The sequence below is a fragment of the Heloderma suspectum genome, chromosome 4, assembly GCF_057233095.1.
Source record: "Heloderma suspectum isolate Gila_16-S chromosome 4, 16-S_ref, whole genome shotgun sequence".
Lineage (NCBI taxonomy): Eukaryota > Metazoa > Chordata > Lepidosauria > Squamata > Helodermatidae > Heloderma > Heloderma suspectum.
This window is the reverse complement of record NC_139461.1, coordinates 24,097,368-24,121,218: the sequence shown is the minus strand read 5'-3', so window position 1 is coordinate 24,121,218 and position 23,851 is coordinate 24,097,368. Positions and strand designations below refer to the sequence as shown.

At 42.7% G+C, this 23,851-nt stretch overlaps 1 protein-coding gene and 1 non-coding gene across 6 annotated transcripts in view; one reads left to right on the top strand and one right to left on the bottom strand.

The window, feature by feature from the left end:
• Window positions 1–800: 800 nt before the first annotated feature.
• TMEM65 (transmembrane protein 65) overlaps window positions 801–23,851 on the bottom strand; it is a 64,976-nt gene continuing 41,925 nt past the window's right edge. For 4 of the 5 annotated variants that reach the window (XR_014789986.1, XR_014789989.1, XM_084848831.1 and 1 more), the window contains one exon: window positions 801–23,569. Coding sequence is in view for 2 of the 5 variants with exons in the window: in XM_084848831.1 (XP_084704957.1) it covers window positions 23,471–23,569 (99 nt within the window). In the remaining 3 variants the exon portion in view is untranslated. The remainder of the gene's footprint in view (window positions 23,570–23,851) is intronic. The other variant, XR_014789988.1, reaches the window with a different exon arrangement.
• LOC146346625 (small nucleolar RNA U3) lies at window positions 5,590–5,773 on the top strand. Its single transcript, XR_014790886.1, has one exon. It is a non-coding gene; the product is annotated as a small nucleolar RNA U3 (small nucleolar RNA).

The window sequence follows — 23,851 nt, the reverse complement described above, 5'->3', positions numbered from 1 at the left end:
TTCACTTGCTTGGCAGGCGGAGAGCCAGTGAGCAAGTAGATAGTGACATCTGCTGCTCCTCCTTCCCACCACGATGGTTGTCTGGAGCAAGAGCCAGGTGAACACGCAGGTTGCAGGTATGACAAGGAGGAGCAAATCCAGGGGATTCTTGTCAGTGGGCCCCTGCTGGAGTATGAGCCTTTGGCAGGTGCCCAACCATGCCTACCCTTGACACTGTCTCTGTGCAAACCTCTCACCATCCCCATTGGGGGGAGGGGTGGCCAGAGGTGCACAAAGGAAGACCCAGATGGAATGGAGAAGAGCTGCCACTCAACACTGGCTGAGTCCCTGACATCATCCTTCACCATTGGCTCTGCTGGCGAGGGCTGATGGGAGTTGCAGTCCTACAACATCTAGAGGGCCACAAGTTGCCCTCCCCTGGTCAAAAATGATGTAATTGTACCACTGGAGTGGACAGACACCAAAGTGGTAAGTGATGGAAGACAGGGCTGGGTATGCCACATGGCCTGCCCTGTACCCCCTAAGCTAGCCTGCTGCCTTCGGGTATAGTGGAGGAAGATGCAACTGCCAATCCAGTCATCTTCCGCATGTGGAAAGGTGGGCAGGGAGGCCTCATCTTGTCCTTGGCATCAGGCAGCAAAAATTTCTTGGATTGGTCCTGTTTTCAGGCTATAAACATTGTCACTTGATGTTAAAGTCAGGAGTTCAAGTGGCTGTTAATGTCACAGCCACAGGGGCCAATTCAAAAGTTGACAACCCTATTTATGCTGCTTATTTACACCTTTCTTTCTTTCTTTCTCTCTCTCTCTCTCTCTCTCTCTCTCTTTCTCTCTTTCCTTGTCTTGAACCATTTAGAAAAGGGATCATGGTCAGTGGTAGAGCACCTGTTTTTCATGTAGAAGGTACCAGGCTCAATCTCCAGCATCTCCAGGTAGGGCTGAAAAAAGTCCTGCCTGAAACCCAGCAGAGCCACTGCTGCCAGTCAGTGTTGGCAATACTGGGCTAGATGGGCCAATGGTCAGACTCAATATAAGGCAGCTTCCTGAGTTCCATTTAGCATATTTGGTATCACCTTTTCATATGCTTCCCTGCATCTGTAAGCGCTAGAAACTTAAACACTATTTTAAAGAAAATCTGGAAAGTTCAGTATTCTAGCAGAGCGGTTGGATCTAACTCCCCCCCCCCCTTTAGAGAAACACTCTGTATGGTATCTGCCTCTTTAAATATGATACTGTGAGAAGCCATGTAGGGGTGAAAGTCTGGTTAGCCTCCCCACCCCACCTGAACATAATTCCAGCACTCCCAAAGGAGGGGGGAGCTGGCTGCCAGGTGCAGCTAATCAGCCAAAGCAACAACCGGCAAGATATAAGAACAAGGAAAGACCTGGCAGGGAAGAGATTCTGAGGGGTTCTGTTTGTGAAGCTGACAACAACATACAAGCAAGTGTTGTGTTGGTGTCTCTAACTGAGATGGGAAATACCCTTGAGAAAACCTTAGCCTTCATGATGATCTGGCTATCTCTTATTTAGTGCCAGCTGGGAAAATATTTAGCTTTCTTGAAGAACCGAGAGAGACTCAATGTTTCTGAGAGGCATTGTTGTTAGCTTATCACAGATAGGTATATCTTTATAACAGTAAAGTTTACTGTTATAAAGGGAAACTTGTATAAGCAGCTGGCCTAATCTAAATGGAAATGCTTTGTGAAGCGATTTGGGCAAAATCTGCATTTTCACAGAACTGAATTAAGCTCTTTCCATGGTGCACACAGTGGTGTGTTCCTCCGCCTTTGTGGGGTAATCGGGAACTGAAGCCACAGTAGTTGGGGTCGGGTGGGCAAGCCCTGCTGCAAGTAGAAATGAACATCGGCAATTGCATAGGTGTGGGGCAGCCAATGAGTGGAGACTTGCTCCCCTGCCCTTCAATGAATTGCAATGGAGGCCTTGCTTATGAGTAGATGCCCATGGCAAGCCCCACATACACACACATTTATGAGGTGAGCAGGCAGCCACTCCCACCTGAATACTAGGCTTCATCACACGGAGCTTTTATCCTGCGATTGAGATGGCTCCTTCTTCAGGGAAGTTTGCAGGCTCTTTATGTGGCACCATGATCCTGCCATGACCCTCCTGCACTAAATGCCCTTTGTTCTGTTTTGAAATAGATCACAGATAATGAGCTATCAAATTACTCAGTTGTGTTCAGCTTGAGTTCCCTCTGTGAAAAGAGTTAAAGTGGCAAGAAGAGGAGCGAGATCAGTGAAAGATAATGGAAGACTCAGCTACGGGGAGGAGGGGAAGGAAGCACATGTAAAGTGAGTCAGTGGTGATCCTGCATTTAAAATGGAAGCAGAAAGCCCCATTCTAAATGCAGGATTTTAGGCTGGTGTAGAGATGCCCACTGAGCAGAATGAGAGGGAATGCAAGAGGTGCTGAGAGCAGAGAGTGTGAAGCCAGTGAGGAGGGAGAGAAACTAGCATGATGTCTTTGATGTATATTAACTGCTCATTCAACAGGACACACACACGGCTCAGTGAAGTGCTTCTGAGTACACTAATGAGAAGCATCTGCCCTTTCTTAGCTATGCAGCTTTGAATCAACAGGCATTCTCCATTTCTTAGCTGTGCTCCTTCATAGCTATGCAGCTTCAAAACAGCAGGGCTGACTCACTTTCCATTCCCAAGCTCAATGACTATTTAAAGTGAGAGGCAGCACCTGAGCCCCGTTTGCAACAGCGCAAGTTTCAAAGCCGCAGGGCTGCCCCTGCCTGTACTCAGCGACGTGGAACTGAAGGCAATGAGTTACTTCTGGGTAGACATGTTTACTCTTCTGCTCTCCCCACACCCCTGCTCCATACAACTTTCCCTTCCACCAGCACTGCCAAAGCCAGCTGAGGTCACACAGACTCCTGAACAGCACTGAAGCCACTGCGACAAGAAAATCCGACACAAAATGGGTTTGGAAAAAAAAACTGGATTTAGGGCAAGAAACACCAGGCTAGCTATGGAGAGCAGTGTGCGTCATCTGATACTATCAACTTGGGGGTGGAGTAAAACCGGAGTAAAAGCCCCATGTAGATGGGGCCCAAGTGACTGAAATTGCACTTCGGTGTCACTCCCTTCCTAACAGTAATTAATTGGCAATAGCTGATTAATGAAGCTTCAGTCATATCTTTTTAGCTTTAATATTTCAACTGAATCACTTTCTTAAAAGGAGCCATCATTTTGTGTTCATGTCCTCATTTAGGTGTCCTTGTACGAAACTGTTGTCATTCTTATCTTCTAGAAATGGCCTTTTAATGCTCTTTTACTGTGAACATCTGTTAATGTTCCGAGGAGGGGGCTTTCTTGTTAATCTGGATTGATTGACCCTTTTTGAAGTTGCTAATCCAGGAGGGAAATGCAGGAGCATCTCACGTGGATTTTGCCACTTGGTCCTGTGTTCTGCTTTAGACCATTGATTTACAGCAACTAATTTGCACACTAATCTACTGCAAGAGAAGCTGAAGCATATCTTGAAAACTTAAACTCTGTGGTCCTTGGATTAGGGAAGAGCCACAAAGCATTGGTCTCCATCCATCCCCCCAATATATGGGTGGTGACATCATCCCTAGGATGCCCTGGGATTCCCTAAAGCAGCCCATGCTGCAGCCAACAGGTGAGCAATCCCAGAAGCATCACCAGTGACCAGTCCTATCACTAATCTCTGACTGGCTCTCTGTCAAGGCAAAGGGAGTGTGAGAGAGGTGCCAGGGGGAAATATTAACAAGGAGGGTGCGTGCTCTTTGTTCTGGGAGCTGACTGAAAAAGCATCTGTGCTGTTTTCAGCATATAAGAGGGGCGTGTGCCTCCTACTACAATCTAGGAAAACTGCTCCTGGGATTTTTATTTAAATGTGGTAAACAGTGATTTAGACTTTGTGTTCAGGGCTGTGTGTGCTGTCTGTGCTTGTATAAGAACTGACATCTCTACAAGGCATACCAAATTCTGCACAAAGGAAAGATGGATTCTGTTGCCTGTATAGATTATGCAAATTGGCTTTCAGCAGGGGGCGTGGCCAATCCTCAAGAATAAAAGAATTATAGACTGCTGTAGCCTATTTCTAAAACAGCTGCTCTAGAAATTCTGTAGAATCAAAATTCAAAGTGACGCTGGACTCTTTTGAGATGACCTACCTAAATGACATTTGTACCAGCAGAACAGTGTCTGGATGGGGAAGGCAGAAAATGTATTTAAAGACAGTAAGACTCAACTCATGGTGACAATTGGATCAACTTGATTGACCTCGAGATCAGGCATGAGCTCCCACCCTGGGACAAAATAAAAACCTAACTGGATGCCTTGGTCAAGTTGATGAAATGCTTCCCTTACTACCGATACATAGTGCTGTGTGAACAGGCTCTGAAATATCACTAGATTACATCCTTCCCCAACCTGGTGCCCTCCAGATGTGTTGGACTACAACTCCCATAATCCCCCAGTCAGCTATCTGGAGGGCACCAGACTGGGGAAGGATGCATTAGAAGTTATTGTTTGGATCCCATGGTGCAGCTAGGTGATTTTACAACTAAACTTAATGTTCTTAGCAGGTGGGGTTGGGGGATTTCTATGACCATGTGTACTACTTCCGTTGTGACGCACACAATTAACATTTCTCTTCTCCCTCCTGTTGCATTCCATGCTTTAGAACTGCCTCTACATTCCTGAAATGTTAAATCAAATACAAAAACTATTTGCTAATCCCCACCCCCTTTTAAGAATACTTTGAGCATGTGCAGTTTCACACTTTAAATTCACTTAAATCATAGCGCCGTCATGACTACCAGAATAAACTGGAGTTTGCTTCTGCTGCCCTGGTGCTTAACGCATTTACTTGGAAACAAGCTCCATTTCGTGTAGCAAAGGATAATACATTTTGAAAGCAAACATAATAAAATTACCATCTGTATATGCCCAGCTGGCTGTATTGTGTGTGTGTGTGTGTGTGTGTGCGCGCGCGCGTGTGCATGCGTGCGCAGAAGGCTGTGGTGACCAGTGTCAGCAGGCAGCACCGACGTCAAGGGTCAACGGTAGGCAAGGTTGGACACCTGCTGATGTCCCATGCCCCAGGAAGGGCCACTGACAAAAGCCCCCTGGAGTTGTTCCTTCTCTTTACCATTGCAATTTGCTTGTTCACTTTCCTCTCGCTCTGGCCCAGGCAACAGCGGTGGTAGCAAGGAGGAGCAGCAGATGCTATTGCCTACTTGCACATTGGCTCTCTGCCTGTCAGACAAGGAAGTGGTAGCAATGATGATGAGAAACAGGATGAAGAAAAGCAACAGCAACTGGTGACAATGCCAGTGAGAAGGTAGACTGAGGCCCATCGTGGGTGTCTTGCCCAAGGGCTCTCAAAAACCTGACGCTGGCACTGCATTGTGGCAGGCCCATGCTGGCCCAGATGCTGGCACCAGGTCTTTCTGCTGCAGCCCATGTCCTCCACTAAAAAAATGAACGGAGGGGCAAAATTACTTTCTCCTCCTTCTTATGCCGACATATCTTGGAAAATAATGTGCTATGCACAGGAAAAGCCTGCAAGTCTGCAGTACTATTCCTTTAATGCTATACTTTAAAGAATCCTTTCTATAGTAGGTGATTAGAGAAGCATGATTGAAAGAGGCTGGCCTTGCAAATTCTGACAATGAGTAAGCAAGCTTCCATCTGAATATGAAATATGAAAAAACAAACCAATTTTATCCTTTTGATGACTGGTTCTTTTTGAAGAACAGTGGATGAAAGAACACTTGTTTCATTAGCTTTTTGTTGTTGTGGCTCATTGAGTGTTTAAAGCAGCATGTCTTTATGGGTTTTAGATTAGCTGTAAATTTGTCTTTCATAAATATATAGCGTTAGGTTTTATTGTGATTGTAAGAGGAGAGAATTTAATATATCAAGTTTGTAGCTGATACTTTAATATGTCTGTTTCCCACCACCACCATTGCCACCACTTTTCTTTATTCTAAGGATTTTTAGATGATGCTAACTTAACAGAAACTAGTCCCATTTCCCCCCCAAATGTTCTGTACCTAGAAACTGTTCTTCCAGAATAGCAGTGCATAAAAACCTGGGGTGGTTGTTGTTGTCGTTCAGTCGTGTCCGACTCTTCGTGACCCCATGGACCATAGCACGCCAGGCCTTCCTGTCCTGCGCTCTCTCCCAGAGCGTGCTCAAGTTCATATTCATTGCATCAGTGATGCTATCTAGCCATCTCATCCTCTGCCGTCCCCTTCTCCTTTTGCCTTCAGTCTTTCCCAGCATCAGGGTCTTTTCCAGGGAGTTTTCTCTTCGCAAAAACCTGGGGTAGTATCCAATATTAGTCCTACATAAAGTAGGGCCATTGAAATGAATGAGACTTAGGTTAGTCACAACTAACTTAAGTCTTATTCATTTCATTGGGTCTACTCTATGTAGGATTAACTCTGGATATTGCAGGTCGTTTTAGTTCATTTAGCATGAAAAAAAAGTCCTGTCCGCCTCCCCCCCCCCTTTATATAAATGCATAGCTTAAGTTATTGGTGTATTTATTGTGCTTTGATATGAGATGTTGGTCCATTAGTGTTCTTCACCACGAATCAGTGAATGTATGTGTGCATATCCTTTTAACCCAGTAAAGATGCTTAGTGCTTTCATCAGCTGCCATAAAAGCTTGAATAAGCATTATCTGTTCTCTGCTGCATCAGTGCAAATTGTTTTCTATAGCTGTATTAGATTATGAAGATGTAAATGCTTGAAATCCCAGCCTGTTAGTCAACAAGATGCATCAATGCACAGGCAAGGAGCTGATGCTCATATGAGCAATGGACTGTGGCGGAGACCCCAAACCCTGTTCAGCTGGGTGGGGGGTGGGTGGAGGGGAGAGATTTAATCCAAATATTTACACACATCATTGCTGACTCTGTACTTGCTCTTACTTTTTCAGGGACAGCAGAAGATGGTGTGCAGCTGCAGCACATGAGCTGAGTCTATGTGCCCTAGGATCACTCACATCTGCATGTGATCCAAGATTCGCACTCCCACATTGTTTTTGACATTGCATTCATCTGCTTGCTTCATCAGCCCCATTCAACATATTGCTCTTGAGCACCTGCCTGGGTTAGACCAGTCCTGGCATGTTTGCACTACTTATGCTTAACAATCATAAGCTAATGGAGTTTTTCTTTCTTTAGCCCTTGATTTAGTGGGGGAGGCAGCTGAGTGGGAAGGTTTAACCTCTTCCACCTGTGGTCATCCCCATCTCAGTCACAGCCTCACAGATGCATGTAATTTAGCTAGTAGTTTAGCTCTGATGCAAGTCCCACTTGGACCAGTGGAGTCACTCCCTAGAAAAAGCCTTGTAGATTGCAGGCTTATAGTGACTATCCATAACAGTCAATTATAACCTGCCAACAGTCAAAATATATCCTGCCTAACAATTTATGAGCCAAGCTGCAATCAGTTAAAAAACACCAAACCACAGGCATGATATAAATCTATGAAATAAATTAATAGCCCCACCTCATAGAAGAGGTGTGTGTGTGTGGGGGGGGTTTCAACAGCAAAAAGGGAGCATGGATGAACCTCCTCTCTCCCCCTTTCTGCAGCCCCTCTTCCAGTGGCACAGCTAGGTAATTTTCCTGAGCATATTTGTTATATGTTCTCCTCTTTATACCACCATCATGACTGCAGGACAGAAATGGCCTTTGCTTCTGCTGCCCAGATGCTAAACATGTTTATTTGGGAATAAGCACTATTTTGCTGTAGAAAAGGATATTTTTAAAGTTACGATGAGCATCTGTACCCACATGTCAGGACAGCTCCCCAACTACCCACCATCCCCAGACTAAAAAATGTTTTTTAAAATAAGAAAAGCGAGCAGTCAGCCCTGGTGCTAGGTGCTGATGCCAGACCTATTTATCACTGTCCCCATCACCTGCCACTATGGCTGGTCATTTGGACCCTCCTGATGTGCAGGGCCCTGGACTTCAGCCACAAATCCTGCCCTAGCTGCACTACTGTGGTTTTCTTTCAACCAGGCTCATTTCCTCCCTAAGGAGAACAGGATGAAGCAGTGAAGCTAGGGCTGTACCTTCAGGACCAGAGTCTCTCCCCCACCCCCGTGACCACCCAGAGAGAGCAGCAGAAGCAGTGGCAAACATGAGCATCCTGGAACGCACTAAGGCGGACACAGCTCATTATAGTGCCCTTCCTTCCTTTTAATTTATAGTTGGGTGGTCTGTAACATAGTTACAGATGCTCGTGTTATTATTTTTACTCTCAAAACTGTCTTATCCTTTTCTAGAACAAAATGGTGCTTATTGCCATATACACATGGGCAGCAAAAGCAAACTCCATTTTATTCCTGTAGTCACAACGGTGCTATGATTTCAGTGAGTTTAAAACAGACAACTGCAAAACTCAAGTAGCCTCGGAATATGCCAGTATCTCTGCAGGGCTCAATTTGAGCCAGGAGGAAAACTCAGAACCGCTTTGGAGTACTAGGGCTTAATCCTGAAATGTGCCACCAATGCTAAAAACACTGAGACATGGCATCAGTCAACAATCATCCTTCCAAATTCCTTTTCATGCTTACCAGAACATGGATATTCTTATGTGGTTCTGCCAACTACTTGAAGCAGCAAGATTTCAACATGCAGGAAGAAACCATTTATTACCAATGAGCTCCTGAAGCCCAATCTGTTTAAAGTATCAGCCTACATCTCTCCCCCTGCTAGTGATTGGTGCTTCCCCCTGCAGTCTTTCCTTTCTTCCAGTTGTTGGAAAATGTACTCTATATGAGGGATATCATTTCAGCTAGCTAGGCTAGCCTCTGTTCTACTTTGCCTACCCATTTGCTCACTGCACCAGCTGGAAGGTTTCAGCACATTCAAACCCAACCAGCAAGTAGTTATATGAAATGCCTTAAATAAACCATAAATTGTAATACCACTTTTCAGGCAGACCTCAGAAAGCAGTTTATATAAAAATTGTGAACACAAATTGCATCAATAAAAGTTGTATGAAAAACCAGAAAAGATGTTTAATCTTGAAGAAGCAGTTTCTTGTTCTTCTCTGTGCCGGGCAAGGACAAGGTGATTCTTCAAAACCCCCTGTAATGGCAGTTAGGGAATGAGGGAGAGCTGGATGGTGGAAGCTCACCAAGCTGAATTTCCTTCTTCCATCAGGGCACATATTTGACCTACAGCTCTGACTCCAGGCATTTTTTGGCAGAACCAAGTCCCACAGAGTTCAAGGGAGCAGAGGATTGCCAAGGACTGTACCCAAACCTGCCTATGCACCAGTGGGGCCCTCTGCTAGCACAACAGGGAGCTAGCAGTTCTAAAAGCAAGCCAAAATGAAGAGACACACTCATTTCTGGAATGGGGCAGGTCAGTGGAACTTGCAGAAGGAAGCCCCACTGACCTGTCCCAATCCAGAAACAAGCGTTTCCGCTTGTTTCCAAGGTTCCTATTTGAACCGCTAGCTTTCTGTTGTGCAAGCGGTGGGCCCTTCCTGTGCAACAGTTCAAGTGGGGGCACAGCAGCAGTATTGGATACTGCCCAAATCTTGAAACTGGAGCTGGTACAGGAGGTGAAAGCCACTACATTTTTGATAAGTTCAGGAAACAAATCCCAGCATCATAATCTACCGTGGGCAACTGGAGGATAGATCTGATGGCAGCTATATGCTACTATCACTAATGCAAGGGTGTTGAACTTCAGGCCTGTGGGCCATGCCCCTTCCTTGGGCCCAATCCTTTTCTTGACTATCATTTGGTGGTTTCTGACTTTTGCACATTTCCCCCTCCATTCTAAAAGGCTAAAATACCCAAGTCTTAGTTACTGGAAGTAAGAGCTTTAAGCTCAACTATGCTAGTATTTTGGCCCCACCCCTTTTGCCTTCAGTCTGATCACTGGAATGTGGCCCGAGAGCTTCTCCAAAATTGAATTCCACCCTTGAGCTGAAAAAGGTTCAACACCCCTGCACTAAACCATGCCAAAAGTATGTTCAAGTATCATTTGGAGGCTGAAGACAGTAAAAGGGGGCTTTTGCCTTTATGTCATATCTGACTGGCCATTACTGGAAAGAGGATCCTGGATTAGATGGACTTGTATGTTCTTCACTGTTTTCTCTTTGCTTTAACGCAGGGGCGGGCAACTTGTAGGCCAAAGCACCTGAAGGGCCACAACTCCCATCAGCCCTAGCCAGCATAGCCAATGGTGAAGGATGATGGGAGTTGTATGCCAAAACACCTGGAGGGCCACATGTCTCTGTTCATCCCCATCCCCCCACCGTAAAGGAGGAAAATGGCTTGTACTCTTGCTTTTGAGGGAACTAGAGTGAGTTTTTTTAAAAAACAGAACTAGCCAGATCCATCTTTTCCTGGTTGGCAAACCTAACCTGCAGCATTAGAGTTTCTCTGCCATAAAGATTTAATATTGTTCTCTCACTATGTTTCATCACAAACAGCAACTGGAACATGCTGGTATTGCAGATGGGAGAAAACCAAAGTCAGGCTGTACACATTCACAACAGTGCTGTAATATGTCTCAATAGGTTTGCTGCTAAGCAGCCTTTAAGTAAGTAGTTCCTGGTGGACTGCAACCATCTCTAGGAAATCCCAGGAGCAGTAACTATTCCAGTATAAGTTTGTAGGAGGATCATAAACTTTCCTCTTTGTTAGTGCATTAAAAAACCTTGTTTGGTATGATGGAAGACATGAATGACATATGATGAACCTTTTCACTACGCCAGAAACATAATTGCACTGGTTAAAAGTTGGTAATTCTTTAGGGAGAAGTCAATCACAGAAAAACTACAACATTCAGGGGTATGAAGACTCAAGATTAAATATAGGAAATTTGTTTAAGACAGATTTTTTTTAATATTCTTTGAATCTATTCAGAATTCTTACATAACACTGGGAATGGAGAAGTGGGCCTTTTATCATTTAGGAGTTGTGGGAGAGGCTTATAAGGACTCTTATAAGTACAAAAGTGGAATGTGCCACCCATCTTACTAAAGGATCATATAGCTTTCATCTCTTGGCCATGTTGGGCTTAAGTACAGAATGCACTGCTACATGCAACAAGTCTAGCTGACCAAGAAAAGGATTAAGGCACCCCATACAGTCATGCAAGGGCCACCAATAGGTTTCTCTTCACCTCTCTGTCCACTTTGTTCTCCTGCAGCGAACCAAAGGCGCAGAGCAGATAGGGGCCAGCAAGAAAATGTTTCCCCCTGTATTGTAATATGGCCTGCTGAAAACAGGATAGCTTTTGCAAGCTAGATGTGTACCTTCTGGACAAGCAGAAGGCACTCTATTAGTAAGATATTAAAGTTTGCAAAATGTTACAGAGAACAACAAAATACTCATTCTCTAGTCAACAGCCAAATTTACCTTTGGCAAAATTTGTTTTCATTTCCTAATATGGAGACTTTAATATAGTCTTTCAGATCATATTGCTGTTATTGAATATTCTTATACAAGGATCATACTGTCCAGGAGCCCTTACCGATAGTTCCTTCCTGAGTCAACTACCTGGGTTCTTTTCCTTCCTTAGCTTCAACAGTCAAGCAGGTGTTAAGTATAGTCAAGGCACAGAAGAGTCAGGGGTTTATAAGAATGTATGATTGAAACATGAATAATTAACATATACAATGTTAATCTCCAATCAGTTTAAAAATCCTTTTGACTGCTTCCACTCCACCTCTGTACTGTCTCAGAACTCTCTTCCCTTCTTCCAACTCCCTCCCCATCACTCCATTCCCTTGGGAAGGTGGGTTCGGTGGCAATGGATTGCAGGGAGACTCATCACTTACCTGGCGTTACACCTACCAAACCAGGAGCCACCACTGAGATTCAAGAAATGCATCAAAGTGAAGAAAGTGGAGTGAAATTCACAGCGCTTATTCAAATGACTTTGGCACTAATAGGTGTTCCTGATAATCAAGAACTTGGGAAACTCCCTTCTATAGAAGTCAATGTAGCCTTTAGTCTGAGCATCTTCCAAAGTGTTGCGTGATATTTTAACCGTCCCTCTGGCCGCGAATCCTGTCCTGCCAGGACGCAAATGGCAGCGGCCGTAGCCGCCGCTGTTTGCGTCCCTGCAGTCAGCCGTGATAGGCTACGTAAATGTTTACGTAGCCTATCACAGCTGAGTGAAAAAAACAACAACACCGTGCGTATGCAAATGGCGGCGCCCATGGGCACAGCCATTTGCATACGCACGGTGGTTTTTTTTTTTTCCGCTCAGCCGTGATAGGCTACGTAAACATTTACGTAGCCTATCACTTTTTTTTAACTTGGAAATGGCGGTTGCGGTGGCCAGTTGGAAGACTGGCCGCCGCCGCCGAAGCTGCCAGGGACATTCACACAACGTAAGTCCCGTTCCGGGGGGGGCGACCGTTTCTCCACCAATTTCGGGGGCCGAATGCGCTGGCATTCGGCCTCCCCGAGATTCGTGGAGAAATTCTCTGACATCCCTACTTATAACTATATATTCCACCCCCTTCATGGATCACTGCCTTGTTGTGGCGAAGGGGTTGCGTAACTCAGTGAAGCCATAAGCTATGCCGTGCAGGGCCACCCAAGACGGACAGGTCATGGCAGAGAGTTCTGACAAAATACAGTCCACTGGAGAAGGAAATGGCAACCCACTCCAGTATTCTTGCCAAGAAAACCCCATGGAATGTATCACAAGGCTAAAAGATATGATGCCGGAAGATGAGCCCCTCAGGTCAGAAGGTGTCCAATATACTACTGGGGAAGAGCAGAGGGAATTTCCAAGTAGCACCAGAAAGAGTGAAGCGGCTGGGCCAAAGCCAAAAGGACACTCAGCTGTGGATGTGTCTGGTGGTGAAAAGAAAATCCGATGCTGTAAAGAACAATATTGTTTAGGAACCTGGAATGTAAGATCAATGAATCAAGGAAAGCTGGAGGTGGTGAAACATGAGATGGCAAGATTGAATATCAACATATTGGGAATCAGCGAACTAAAATGGACAGGCATGGGCGAATTTAATTCAGGTGACCATTTGATCTACTACTGTGGGCAAGCATCCCTTAGAAGAAATGGAGTAGCACTCATAGTCAATAAAAGGGTGGGAAAAGCAGTACTGGGGTACAATCTCAGAAACGATAGAATGATCTCAGTACGAATCCAAGGCAAACCATTCAACATCACAGTAATTCAAGTCTATGCCCCAACCACTGAGGCCGAAGAAGCTGAGGTTGATCGGTTCTATGAAGACCTACAACACCTTCTAGGACTAACACCAAAAAAAGATGTCCTCTTCATCATAGGGGATTGGAATGCTAAAGTAGGAAGTCAAAAAATCACCGGGATAACAGGCAAGCATGGCCTTGGTGTACAAAATGAAGCAGGACAAAGGCTAATAAGAGTTTTGCCAAGAGAACACACTGATCATAGCAAACACTCTTTTCCAACAGCACAAGAGGCGACTCTACACATGGACATCACCAGATGGTCAATATCGAAATCAGATTATGTCCTTTGCAGCCAAAGATGGAGAAGCTCCATACAGTCAGTCAAAACAAAACCTGGAGCTGACTGTGGTTCAGATCATGAGCTGCTTCTTGCAAAATTTCAGCTTAAGTTGAAGAACGTAAGGAAAACCACTAAACCATTCAGGTATGACCTAAATCATATCCCCTATGAATATACAGTGGAGGTGAGGAATAGATTTCAGGGATTAGACCTGATAGACAGAGTGCCTGAGGAACTATGGGCGGAGGTCCATAACATTGTTGAGGAGGCAGCAACTCAATCCATCCCAAAGAAAAAGAAATGCAAGAAAGCCAAGTGGCTGTCTGATGAGGCTTTACAAGTAGCTGAGGAAAGAAGGGAAGTGAAAAGCAAGGGAGAAAGGGGAAGATATATCCAAATGAATGCAGAGTTCTGGAGAATAGCAAGGAGAGACAAGAAGGCCTTCTTAAATGAACAATGCAAAGAAATCGAGGAAAACAATAGAATGGGAAATAGAGATCTTTTCAAGAAAATCGGAGATCTCAAGGGAAGGTTTTGTGCAAAGACAGGCATGATCAAGGACAAAGAAGGCAGGGACCTAACAGAAGCAGATGAGATTAAGAAGAGGTGGAAAGAATACACAGAAGAACTATACAGGAAAGATCTGAATGTCCCTGATAGCCATGATAGTGCGGTCACTGAACTTGAGCCGGACATCCTAGAGAGTGAAATCAAGTGGGCCTTAGGAAGCAATACTAACAACAAAGCTAGCAGAGATGACAGTCTTCCAGCTCAGCTATTTAAAATCCTAACAGATGATGCTGTTAAAGTGCTGCACTCAATATGCCAACAAAGTTGGAACACTCAACAGTGGCCGCAAGACTGGAAAAGGTCAGTTTACATTCCAATTCCAAAGAAGGGCAATGCCAAGGAGTGTTCAAACTACTGTACAATTGCGCTCATTTCACATACCAGCAAGGTGATGCTCAAAATCCTACAAGCTAGGCTTCAGCAGTATGTGAACCAAGAAGTACCGGAAGTACAAGCTGGGTTTCGAAGAGGCAGAGGAACTAGAGATCAAATCGCCAACATTCGCTGGATCATGGAGAAAGTAAGAGAATTCCAGAAAAATGTCTATTTCTGCTTCATTGACTATGCTAAAGCCTTTGATTGTGTGTATCACAACAAACTGATGTTGTGGCAAACTGTGGCAAATTCTCAAAGAGATGGGAGTACCAGACCACCTTACCTGTCTCCTGAGAAACCTGTACGAGGGTCAAGAAGCAACAGTAAGAACCGGACATGGAACAACCAATTGGTTCAAAATTGGGAAAGGAGTACGACAAGGCTGTATATTGTCACCCTGCTTATTTAACTTATATGCAGAGTACATCATGAGAAACGCCAGGTTGGATGAATCACAGGTCGGAATTAAGATTGCCGGGAGAATTATCAACAACCTCAGATACGCAGACAATACCACCCTAATGGCAGAAAGCAAAGAGGCTCTAAAGAGCCTCTTGTTGAGGGCGAAAGTGGAGAGTGTAAAAGCTGGTTTGAAACTCAACATTAAAAAAACTAAGATCATGGCATCTGGTCCCATCACTTCCTGGCATATAGAAGGGGCAGAAATGGAAGCAGTGACAGATTTTACTTTCTTGGGCTCCAAGATCACTGCAGACGGTGACTGTAGCCATGAAATTAAAAGACGCTTGCTCCTTGGGAGGAAAGCTATGGCAAACCTAGACAGCATAGTAAGAAGCAGAGACATCACCTTGCCGACAAAGATTCGTATAATCAAAGCTATGGTTTTCCCAGTAGCAACGTATGGCTGTGAGAGCTGGACTATAAGGAAGGCTGAGCGCCGAAGAATTGATGCTTTCGAACTGTGGTGCTGGAGGAGACTCTTACGAGTCCCCTGGACTGCAAGGAGGTCAGATCAGTCAATCCTAAAGGCAATCAACCCTGAGTGCTCATTGGAAGGACAGATGCTGAAGCTCAAATATTTTGGCCACCTAATACAAAGAGAAAACTCCCTGGAAAAGACCCTGATGCTGGGAAACATTGAAGGCAAAAGAAGGGGACGGCAGAGGATGAGATGCCTAGATAGCATCACTGATGCAAAGAATATGGACTTGAGCACACTCCGGGAGAAAGCGGAGGACAGGAAGGCCTGGCGTGCTATGGTCCATGGGGTCACGAAGAGTCGGACACGACTTAACGACTGAACAACAACAACAACAATATATTTCACGCAAGCTCATTCCGCGGAGTTCACATCTCTGGCAAGCAATACCAGCAGCTGTGACAACCGAAGCCCCCCTAGAGAATTCAGAGCTGTAAGGTAAACATCAACAGTGGAAGAACAAGCAGCCTTTAAAAATACAGCTTCATAGTGTCTTGCCGCAAGATGTCTAATAAAGGTAATAGGGCTAGTGATTTACTTCTTTTATGATCAGATATTTTCTCTCTCCTGCAGATACACACAATACAGTCCAGTGACAATGTCAGAAAAATATACAGGTTTTTAAACATCCCTAGCATTTCCATGCTTCAGACTTGGTAGGAGTATGAGTCTAGCCCAAATTCCAGACTAAATAGTTATTCATTGTGTTAAAAAAAACGATTCCAGAGGAGACAGAGAATAGACCACAGGTAAGTGGCAGCGCACTGCCTTGCACACAGAATGTGCCAGAGTCTAATCTGTGCTGCCTCCAGTTTAATGTATCAGGTAGGGATGCTGGAGAAATTCAAGACAGACTAAAATAAGCTTGGTTTTCTGAGAATCCCACCTGTGGAATCCACTGCAGAGTGACCCCCTCAGGCCACACGAAGTCCATGGACTTTCAGATGATTTTTTTTACATTCCTGAAATTTATGCATATAAATTTGTAGGAAAAAATCTAAGTTTCTATGGAAGAAACGGGATTATACACTAAATGTTATGTACTAAGGTCAATTATGTAAATAATTCTGTAAGTACTTACTAATTATTTATGTATTTTTCTACATGACGAAAAAAAAATCGCATCTGTCTGTGGGCGGATGATGGAACAAAAGGCACCTGACAATCCACGAAACACAGACGGAGTGGATTTTACACAGTCCGTACATCCCTAGTATTAGGTAGTGCAGGTGATGAAATATTGCATTAGATGGACAAATAATCTGTCTTGGTATATGCTACCTAATTTAGGAGCATAGAAAGCTATGTACTTATATTTAATATGAACAGAGGTCCAGCATTCCATTAATAGCTTATATTAGCGCTCTCTCTCTATTTTTAATGGCATGTCAACCTGCAGCTTATTTATCCAGCGATAGATTATAACTGGACATAAACAAGAATTGGCCATTAATCATATAATTACCTGGTTTGCACGTAACATCATTAGGTGGCAAATCCTGAGTTAACTTGTGATTTGTGGGAACATGCACTACATGCGAACTGCTTCCAGTTTGCAGCAACAACTTACGAACACCTCATTTGTAGGTTGTTAGCGTGATGTTTAAACCTGAACACTTTGGGTTGTTCATGGATTAAACAATCCAAAATTAACCCATGGTTTGTTTTTAGGTTAACTTTAGGTTGTTTAATCCACAAATAACCCGAAGCATCTGGGTTCGGACATCATGCTAACAATGTGCAAATGGAGCGTTTGTAGGTGTTGCTGCAAGCGGGAAGCATGTCGCATCCTTGCAAATCATGGGTTTACCCATAATTTACCACTGAATGCTGCTGTTACATGCTAACACCCCGGCAGTGGAGGAATTCAATAAATTGGTAACGATATGGGTTTCACAAAAGTATCCACTGTTGTTTCATTAAGGGGGGGGGGGCTAGAATTGAGGAAAGAAAATGGTAAACTGAGGACGTTTCTTGGCTCAAAACTAAATACTTTGGTTCAAACAAAAATATGCACAGTGGGTTGGATCCAGACTCAGCCATACTCAGAGGAATGATCTCACTGAAATCAGTGGGTCTTTTGCCATGACTAACTTGCTCAATTGATTTAAAATGGTCTACTTAAGCATGACTAAGCCTAGATCCAAACCAATATGTTGGTCCAGCTGTAATAATGGCTTTTTAAAATAGAAAAATTAGAACAAGTGTTGTGGAAAAGGCATGACCAAATGATACACTAATACATGTCTACTCAGAAATTCTATTGGCATTCAATGCGGCTTACTCTCAGGTAAGTGGATACAGGATCGCAACTTAACTCTATTTGATTAGTATCAGATCTTTCCCGTAAGAGAGATAAGCCGTTACAGACTAGTAATTCAGCCTTACAACAAAAAGCAACAAGTTCTAAACAGGTTTCCCCTTTGCAACTGATTACTATTTTCAGTAGTCAAAACTATATAAGTTCATATACTTTGATAGCCCCACTTGAAATGAGTCTATAAATTGAATCTAGTATATTTGTAATTCTCCAGGATTAATTTGTGGTGTTAGCAGCTGACTTGTTAAGTATGAATTTATATTACCTTAGATCTAGGTCATTTCATTATGCTCCCTAACTTCAGTGTTTGGTTTTATAGAAGTATTAGCACCTTGGACCACTGCTCTATGAATTTATCTAATCTCCTTTTAAAGCCATCTAAACAAATGGCCATCACCATATCCTGTGACAGTGAATTCCATAAATGTTCTTGTGTGAAGTACTCTTGCTTTGAAACTACTCCCCAATGTTACTGAATGATGTCAACTTCTAGTGTTATGTAGGGGGAAAAATAGTTGATCACTTTCTTCACAACATGCCCAATTTTATGCACCTCTCATGCCTACGCCTTATCTTAACCCTTTCCCCCCTAAACTAGATAGGCCCAAATGATTTAGCCTTTCTTTGTGGGACAAGTACTGCAATCCCTTGATAATTTTGGCTACCCTTTTTTAACTTTATACCCATTTTGAACTGGGATAACTTGAACTGTACCCAGCTGCACCATAGGTTCATATAAAAGCATTATGATACTGGCCATTTTATTTTCAGCCCCTTTCCTAATAATCGCTAGCATTTTGCCTTTCACTGCCACTATATACCAACTTGGTGTTTTTGTTGAGCTATCCATCTCAACTCCAAGACCTTTCCTGAGGTGTCACTGCTAGTTCAGATGCCATCAGCATATAAGCATATGTCCAAAGCCATCCTAGGTATAAAACGATTCTGTAAAGCACTGAATAAAGTTTTGACTTACTCATCAACACACTCTAACAGCTGTATGAGACTAACCTACTTTGCTTTGTAGAAAATGGCAAAACCCCAACTAAGATTTTCTTGTATTATTAAAAACTGAAAATCCCACTTTCTTGCCATCTCTTTTGTTACTGCCATGTGCCCTTTCCAATCTTGAGAAATCACAAGTATCTCAGTAACACAGCCTAGCTAGAAACAAAAATATAAGTTTTAAGTAAAGTGGTGTCACTATATAAGCAGCAATGCATCAAAAATAATTTTCCATCCCTTACTAAGTACTAAGACAGCAGATAAGTAGCAAGCATGAGGAAGAATTTAAGAGGAAAAAGATATTTCAACCACACTGAAGTTACCATTGTCATCATCTACTGTGTTGGAAAGGAGAATTGGATGATTTCTCCCAGAAGCAAAAATAAGAACATCACTCACACTGCCATCTGTGCATTCAGCTGTATAGTGAACTCTGAGACTTCTTCTGCCTCAACTGTATTCATGTTACAGCTTCTGCCACTGATTTTTAGTATACTAAACACAGAAACTGAACAGATTCAACCTAATGGATTCCTCATTTTCCCAGAGGTTGATTGATCCAAACTCCCAATTATTCAATATTTTTGGCCACCACACAGTTAAATTGTTGGTGGTAACTAGGGCAACCAGAGGCAAAAGATGTTAGAGCCCTAGAAATTTTACTAGTAATGGCAGAAGAGAAATTTCAGCAGGGGCATCTTTCACCCTGCAAGACAAGGTAGAGCTGCCAGAAATGATTGTACTACAGAATTCCCTGTCTTTAGTATCTGGTCACACACTCTCCTCTGCCTCCACAATTCTTTTTCTATGTAGAAAAATCTTACTTTTAGGCTTTCTACATGTTTGAGTCAGCCCATGTCCCTGAACAGAATCTACCGCCTTACATTCCAAGATGGGATGAAAAGAACGATGCCCACAGACTTTTAAACATGTTCCATTGTCTCCCCTTATGGTTTCCTAGGCTTCCATTAATGGGACATCTGCAGCATGCTGAGCTGATGCTTTAGAAATATCTGCTGCCCTGCAAGATTACCTTGCTGACTGAATGGGCAGCCATATTAAGTTTTACCTGTGCGGTACTGTCAGGTACATCTCCTGCCACTATTCCTAAACTCTGTAATCTAATCCCACATTTCCATTTAGAGATGTTCCCTTGACAGTGATGGCATTGTTTTAATATCACAAGTCACTCACCTGACAGCTCCAAGAAAATTAGTATAGTTCACAGTACCATTTGACAGTGAATAACACTTAATACAAACACACATTTTTGTAAGATTTAGTTCATATTTTTGTTAAAAATGTTGGTCGCAGTACAATAATTTGACATACAGTATCGACAAATTGCACCAAATTTTATATGCACAAACCAATAAACCGTACTAAGTGAACTTGGTAGTATAGTTCCAAAATGCAAACTATTGCAACAGCTGACATTTGGCTAGGTTTTTGTTCTGGTGCTCCCTTCAATAGCAAGTATAGGATAAAAATTTAGTGCTCCAGCAGTCTGTCAGGTCAAGCGACACAGGTGATTACTGCTTGGATGTCACCACACAAATACCATATATATCAGGAACACTGCAACATATTGGGGGGAAACCATAAACACATGTTGTTTTAGAAAACTCAGCAAGTTACTTCAATAGAAGTTGAAGCGAGAACTACTAAATGTACACTTGGCATTCACCACCCAATATGCAACCCTTTGAAACAATGCAGGATCAATTCTAGCAAGCCACGTATCTTTATTGTTTACATTGTATCCGGGGATTCATTGAGCAGTCTTCTCCCTGAGTTGCTCTCCCCATTTGCTGCAAGCATGTGTGTGGGAACTCTTCCTGGAGAAAGGCAGCGTAGAAGGGGAGAAGCAGTGGAGCAAGCGGGGGGGGGGGGAGTTTAAGGATTCCAGCTTCTCCTTCCAGGTCATGGCCTCCCCTTCACCCCTTTTTAGATGCTTGGGATTCTTATTTATAACAAGGTCTGCTACCAAACATCTAGTTTGACCCTGAAAGCCAAGCCATACCTAGGTTATCAGCAGAGTTTCACCTAGAAGGTATAATATATAATAGAGCAGTCATTGTAGAGGATGGCCATTCTCTTATTCAAATCATGATTTATGGAGAAAGTTTAAACTGTTGGGAGAGAGCAGAAGGTAGAGCACATTATTCTGCAAACAAGCAAGGAATTTAAGTCTCTCAAGATGTGCATTTAGTTTGGAACGGCAGGATAAGAGCGCAGATCTCTATTATATTCATTAATCCTTAAGTACATTTAAAAAATACTGCTATGTGGCAATTCGTAGACCACTTTTGCTAGGGTCACCAACTTTTCAACTAACCTCTATAGCTGTACCTTTAACATAAGCATGATGTGTACGTCACTTTGGATATGTTTTAACCCCACTATTAAGTACACATACTCTCAGGGCAGCTAAAAACAAAAAAGATACAACTATAAAATCAGTTTACATCAGTAGGTCCTTTCCCCAGTCTCCCCTCGCTTAACTTCTGAAGCAGAAGCACCTGGAAAAGGGCTTTGGAAGATTATTGTAATGTACAGGCAGATACAGTGGAAGATGGAAGTCCTTCAGATAATGGTTTCAAGTTATACAGGGCTTTAAAAAGGTAAGCACCACATTTGCAAGCAGTAATGTATTTGTATGCTGTGAAAAGCTTCACCTACTGATTTCTGCAGATCAAGTTTCCGTTAAAGGCACAAAAGCAAGGTAGGCCATTTTTTCCTTATCAGTTGACAACCTGCAGTACAGGAACAAAAGCCAAATTCCAAATCTAACTACTCTAGAACAGTCTTATTGAATTATCTGCTCAATCCTTACTATGCTTAGTCAGAAGTCTCACTGATTTCAATGTGATTTGTTTCCAAGTAAGCACACTTAGGGTTGCAGCTTGAATGTGTCAACTCCCAAGAATACAGGAAAAGGGTTTCAAATCCATGTTCCTGGCAGCCTCTCTTCCACATCATACAGCTACAAACAAGCTATAGCTCCATAGCGTAATGTCTGCATATGGGATAAAAAAATCTAGGATACCAAAATGAAAATGTCATAAAATGATGGTACAAGGTTCCACCTTTTTCTACGGTTAGATATTCATTTTTAACTGCGCTATTTGTTAGTTCTGTATTCAGAAGTTGGATATTTAATGCTGCAGCTCAAGTTATAAATTCATAATTTCTAACGTGGAAGAGATTAATAGTTTCTTCTGAAGCTCCAACATGTAAAAGCTACTTTGGATATCACACACCAGGTATGACCACAAAACCAATGAAGCAAAACAGAAAGAAACCCCTTATATACTTCTAATAAAATTAAACATGTTTATTTCTGTAAATTGCATTCTGCACATGAGATCCACTCATCCAGACCAAGGCAAATTTAGACAGTCCAAGGCATCTGAGACACATCCAGACTAGCGTTCCTATCCAGTTAGTATTCAACACTAAAATTATTACTTTTGAATTCCTAAAGCGGAAGTGGCACACTGAAATCTGTTTCTCACTGAAGGCACCACAAATTTAAAAACATCTTTCCCAGATCTTACTTTATTCTCATCCTAAGCTCTCCTGTACTCATCTCAACACCACTCCCTTGGTCACACTGCACTATATATTGCTTTTTCTCTGCCTCTATTCATCAAGTGCACACATGGTATTGTACAAACCCGTATTACTTTTCAGCAACCATCAGAACCCTTATCCTGTTGGGGGTTTCCCAAGTGCCTTGAATTCAGGAATGAAGTTCAGACAGATTGAAGTCATGTTCATTTCTTCCTTGTTTTTGGGGGGTGGAGAGGCAAGGAAGGATGGCAGCACATGCATACCAAATGGAACTAAGCCTGACTTTCAAAAATACTGTTGCAAAACACACACAACACAAAACTGGATGACAGGGCTCAGCTCTGAAAAGCCAAGTAGGGAGACTGTCATGAGTTGTCATAAAGGCAAGATGCTTTGCACAGCCATTGGGAACCTATTTCTTAATTGCATTGCATGTAAGCTACTAATTGAGATCCCAAATTTTAGGGCTCCCCAGATCTAAGATCCCTTCAACATTAGGGACACATTCTAAGCAGTGTCTATGGAATTCTGAGATTGAGACAGCACCTGAAAATGTGACAAACCTAGAAGTGGCTTCACAAAGTCACTGTAATTGCCTCATTGTTCAGCAAATATCTATCGAACACTATTTTCAACTGATAGTTTGTTCAAACAGGTCTCGTTGCAGGCACACAGTGTGCAACTAGTGACTCGGGACAAATAAAAACCGCACGAGAGCCAAGGCAAGATATCTCCTAAAGCCATCTGTCACCTAGCTTTACTAAAAGTCTGGACAGTCCGATGAGCAGCAAGGACAATTGTGTCATGCATTTTTTAATGCTAAGTAAATATGCAAAACCAGAACCCATACAGTACATTGATGGCAGGCAATTAAAGTAATAATCTTAGTAAAGGATACAGGCAAAGAGGGGAAAAGGTAAAAGTGAACTGCCAGTGTAAGTGAAACACACACGTCAACACTTTACATTTAAAAAAGGAAAACCCCTTATAAAAAGATGTACTAAGACAAAGCCACAATAAGTTAGTGTTTCCATAAAACAGCATGCTGTTTTGTTCCCCATTCTATACATTGTTACTGTCTGCTAAATCCTAAGTATTTTGACAGCATAGTTGTATAACTGAGGTACATTAGTTTATATGTATATATATTAAGCATTGTAAAAAGATTATTTTTTTCCTTCCAGTTTTTTTTCTTCTTCATCTCCCAAGAAGAACAATGGAAACATTCCTAAAAGGCAGCCAATGGTCACTCCAATAGCCTTACCCTAAAAAACAAAACAAAAAAATAGGCTGCTCAGAATTATCATCATCATTATTATTAATAATTATATTTCTATACCGCCTAATAGCCAAAGCTCTCTGGGCAGTTTACAAAGATTAAGAACATTAAACATTCAGTATACAGGGATTAAAAGCCATTTACATAAAAAACACACAGACAATATACACAAGAGAACATATATCTAAAACAACTTCAAACAAGCAATCTCAAGCAAACCACCATAACCATAAGACAATCCAGGATCGATGCTGCCAAATGCCTGGAA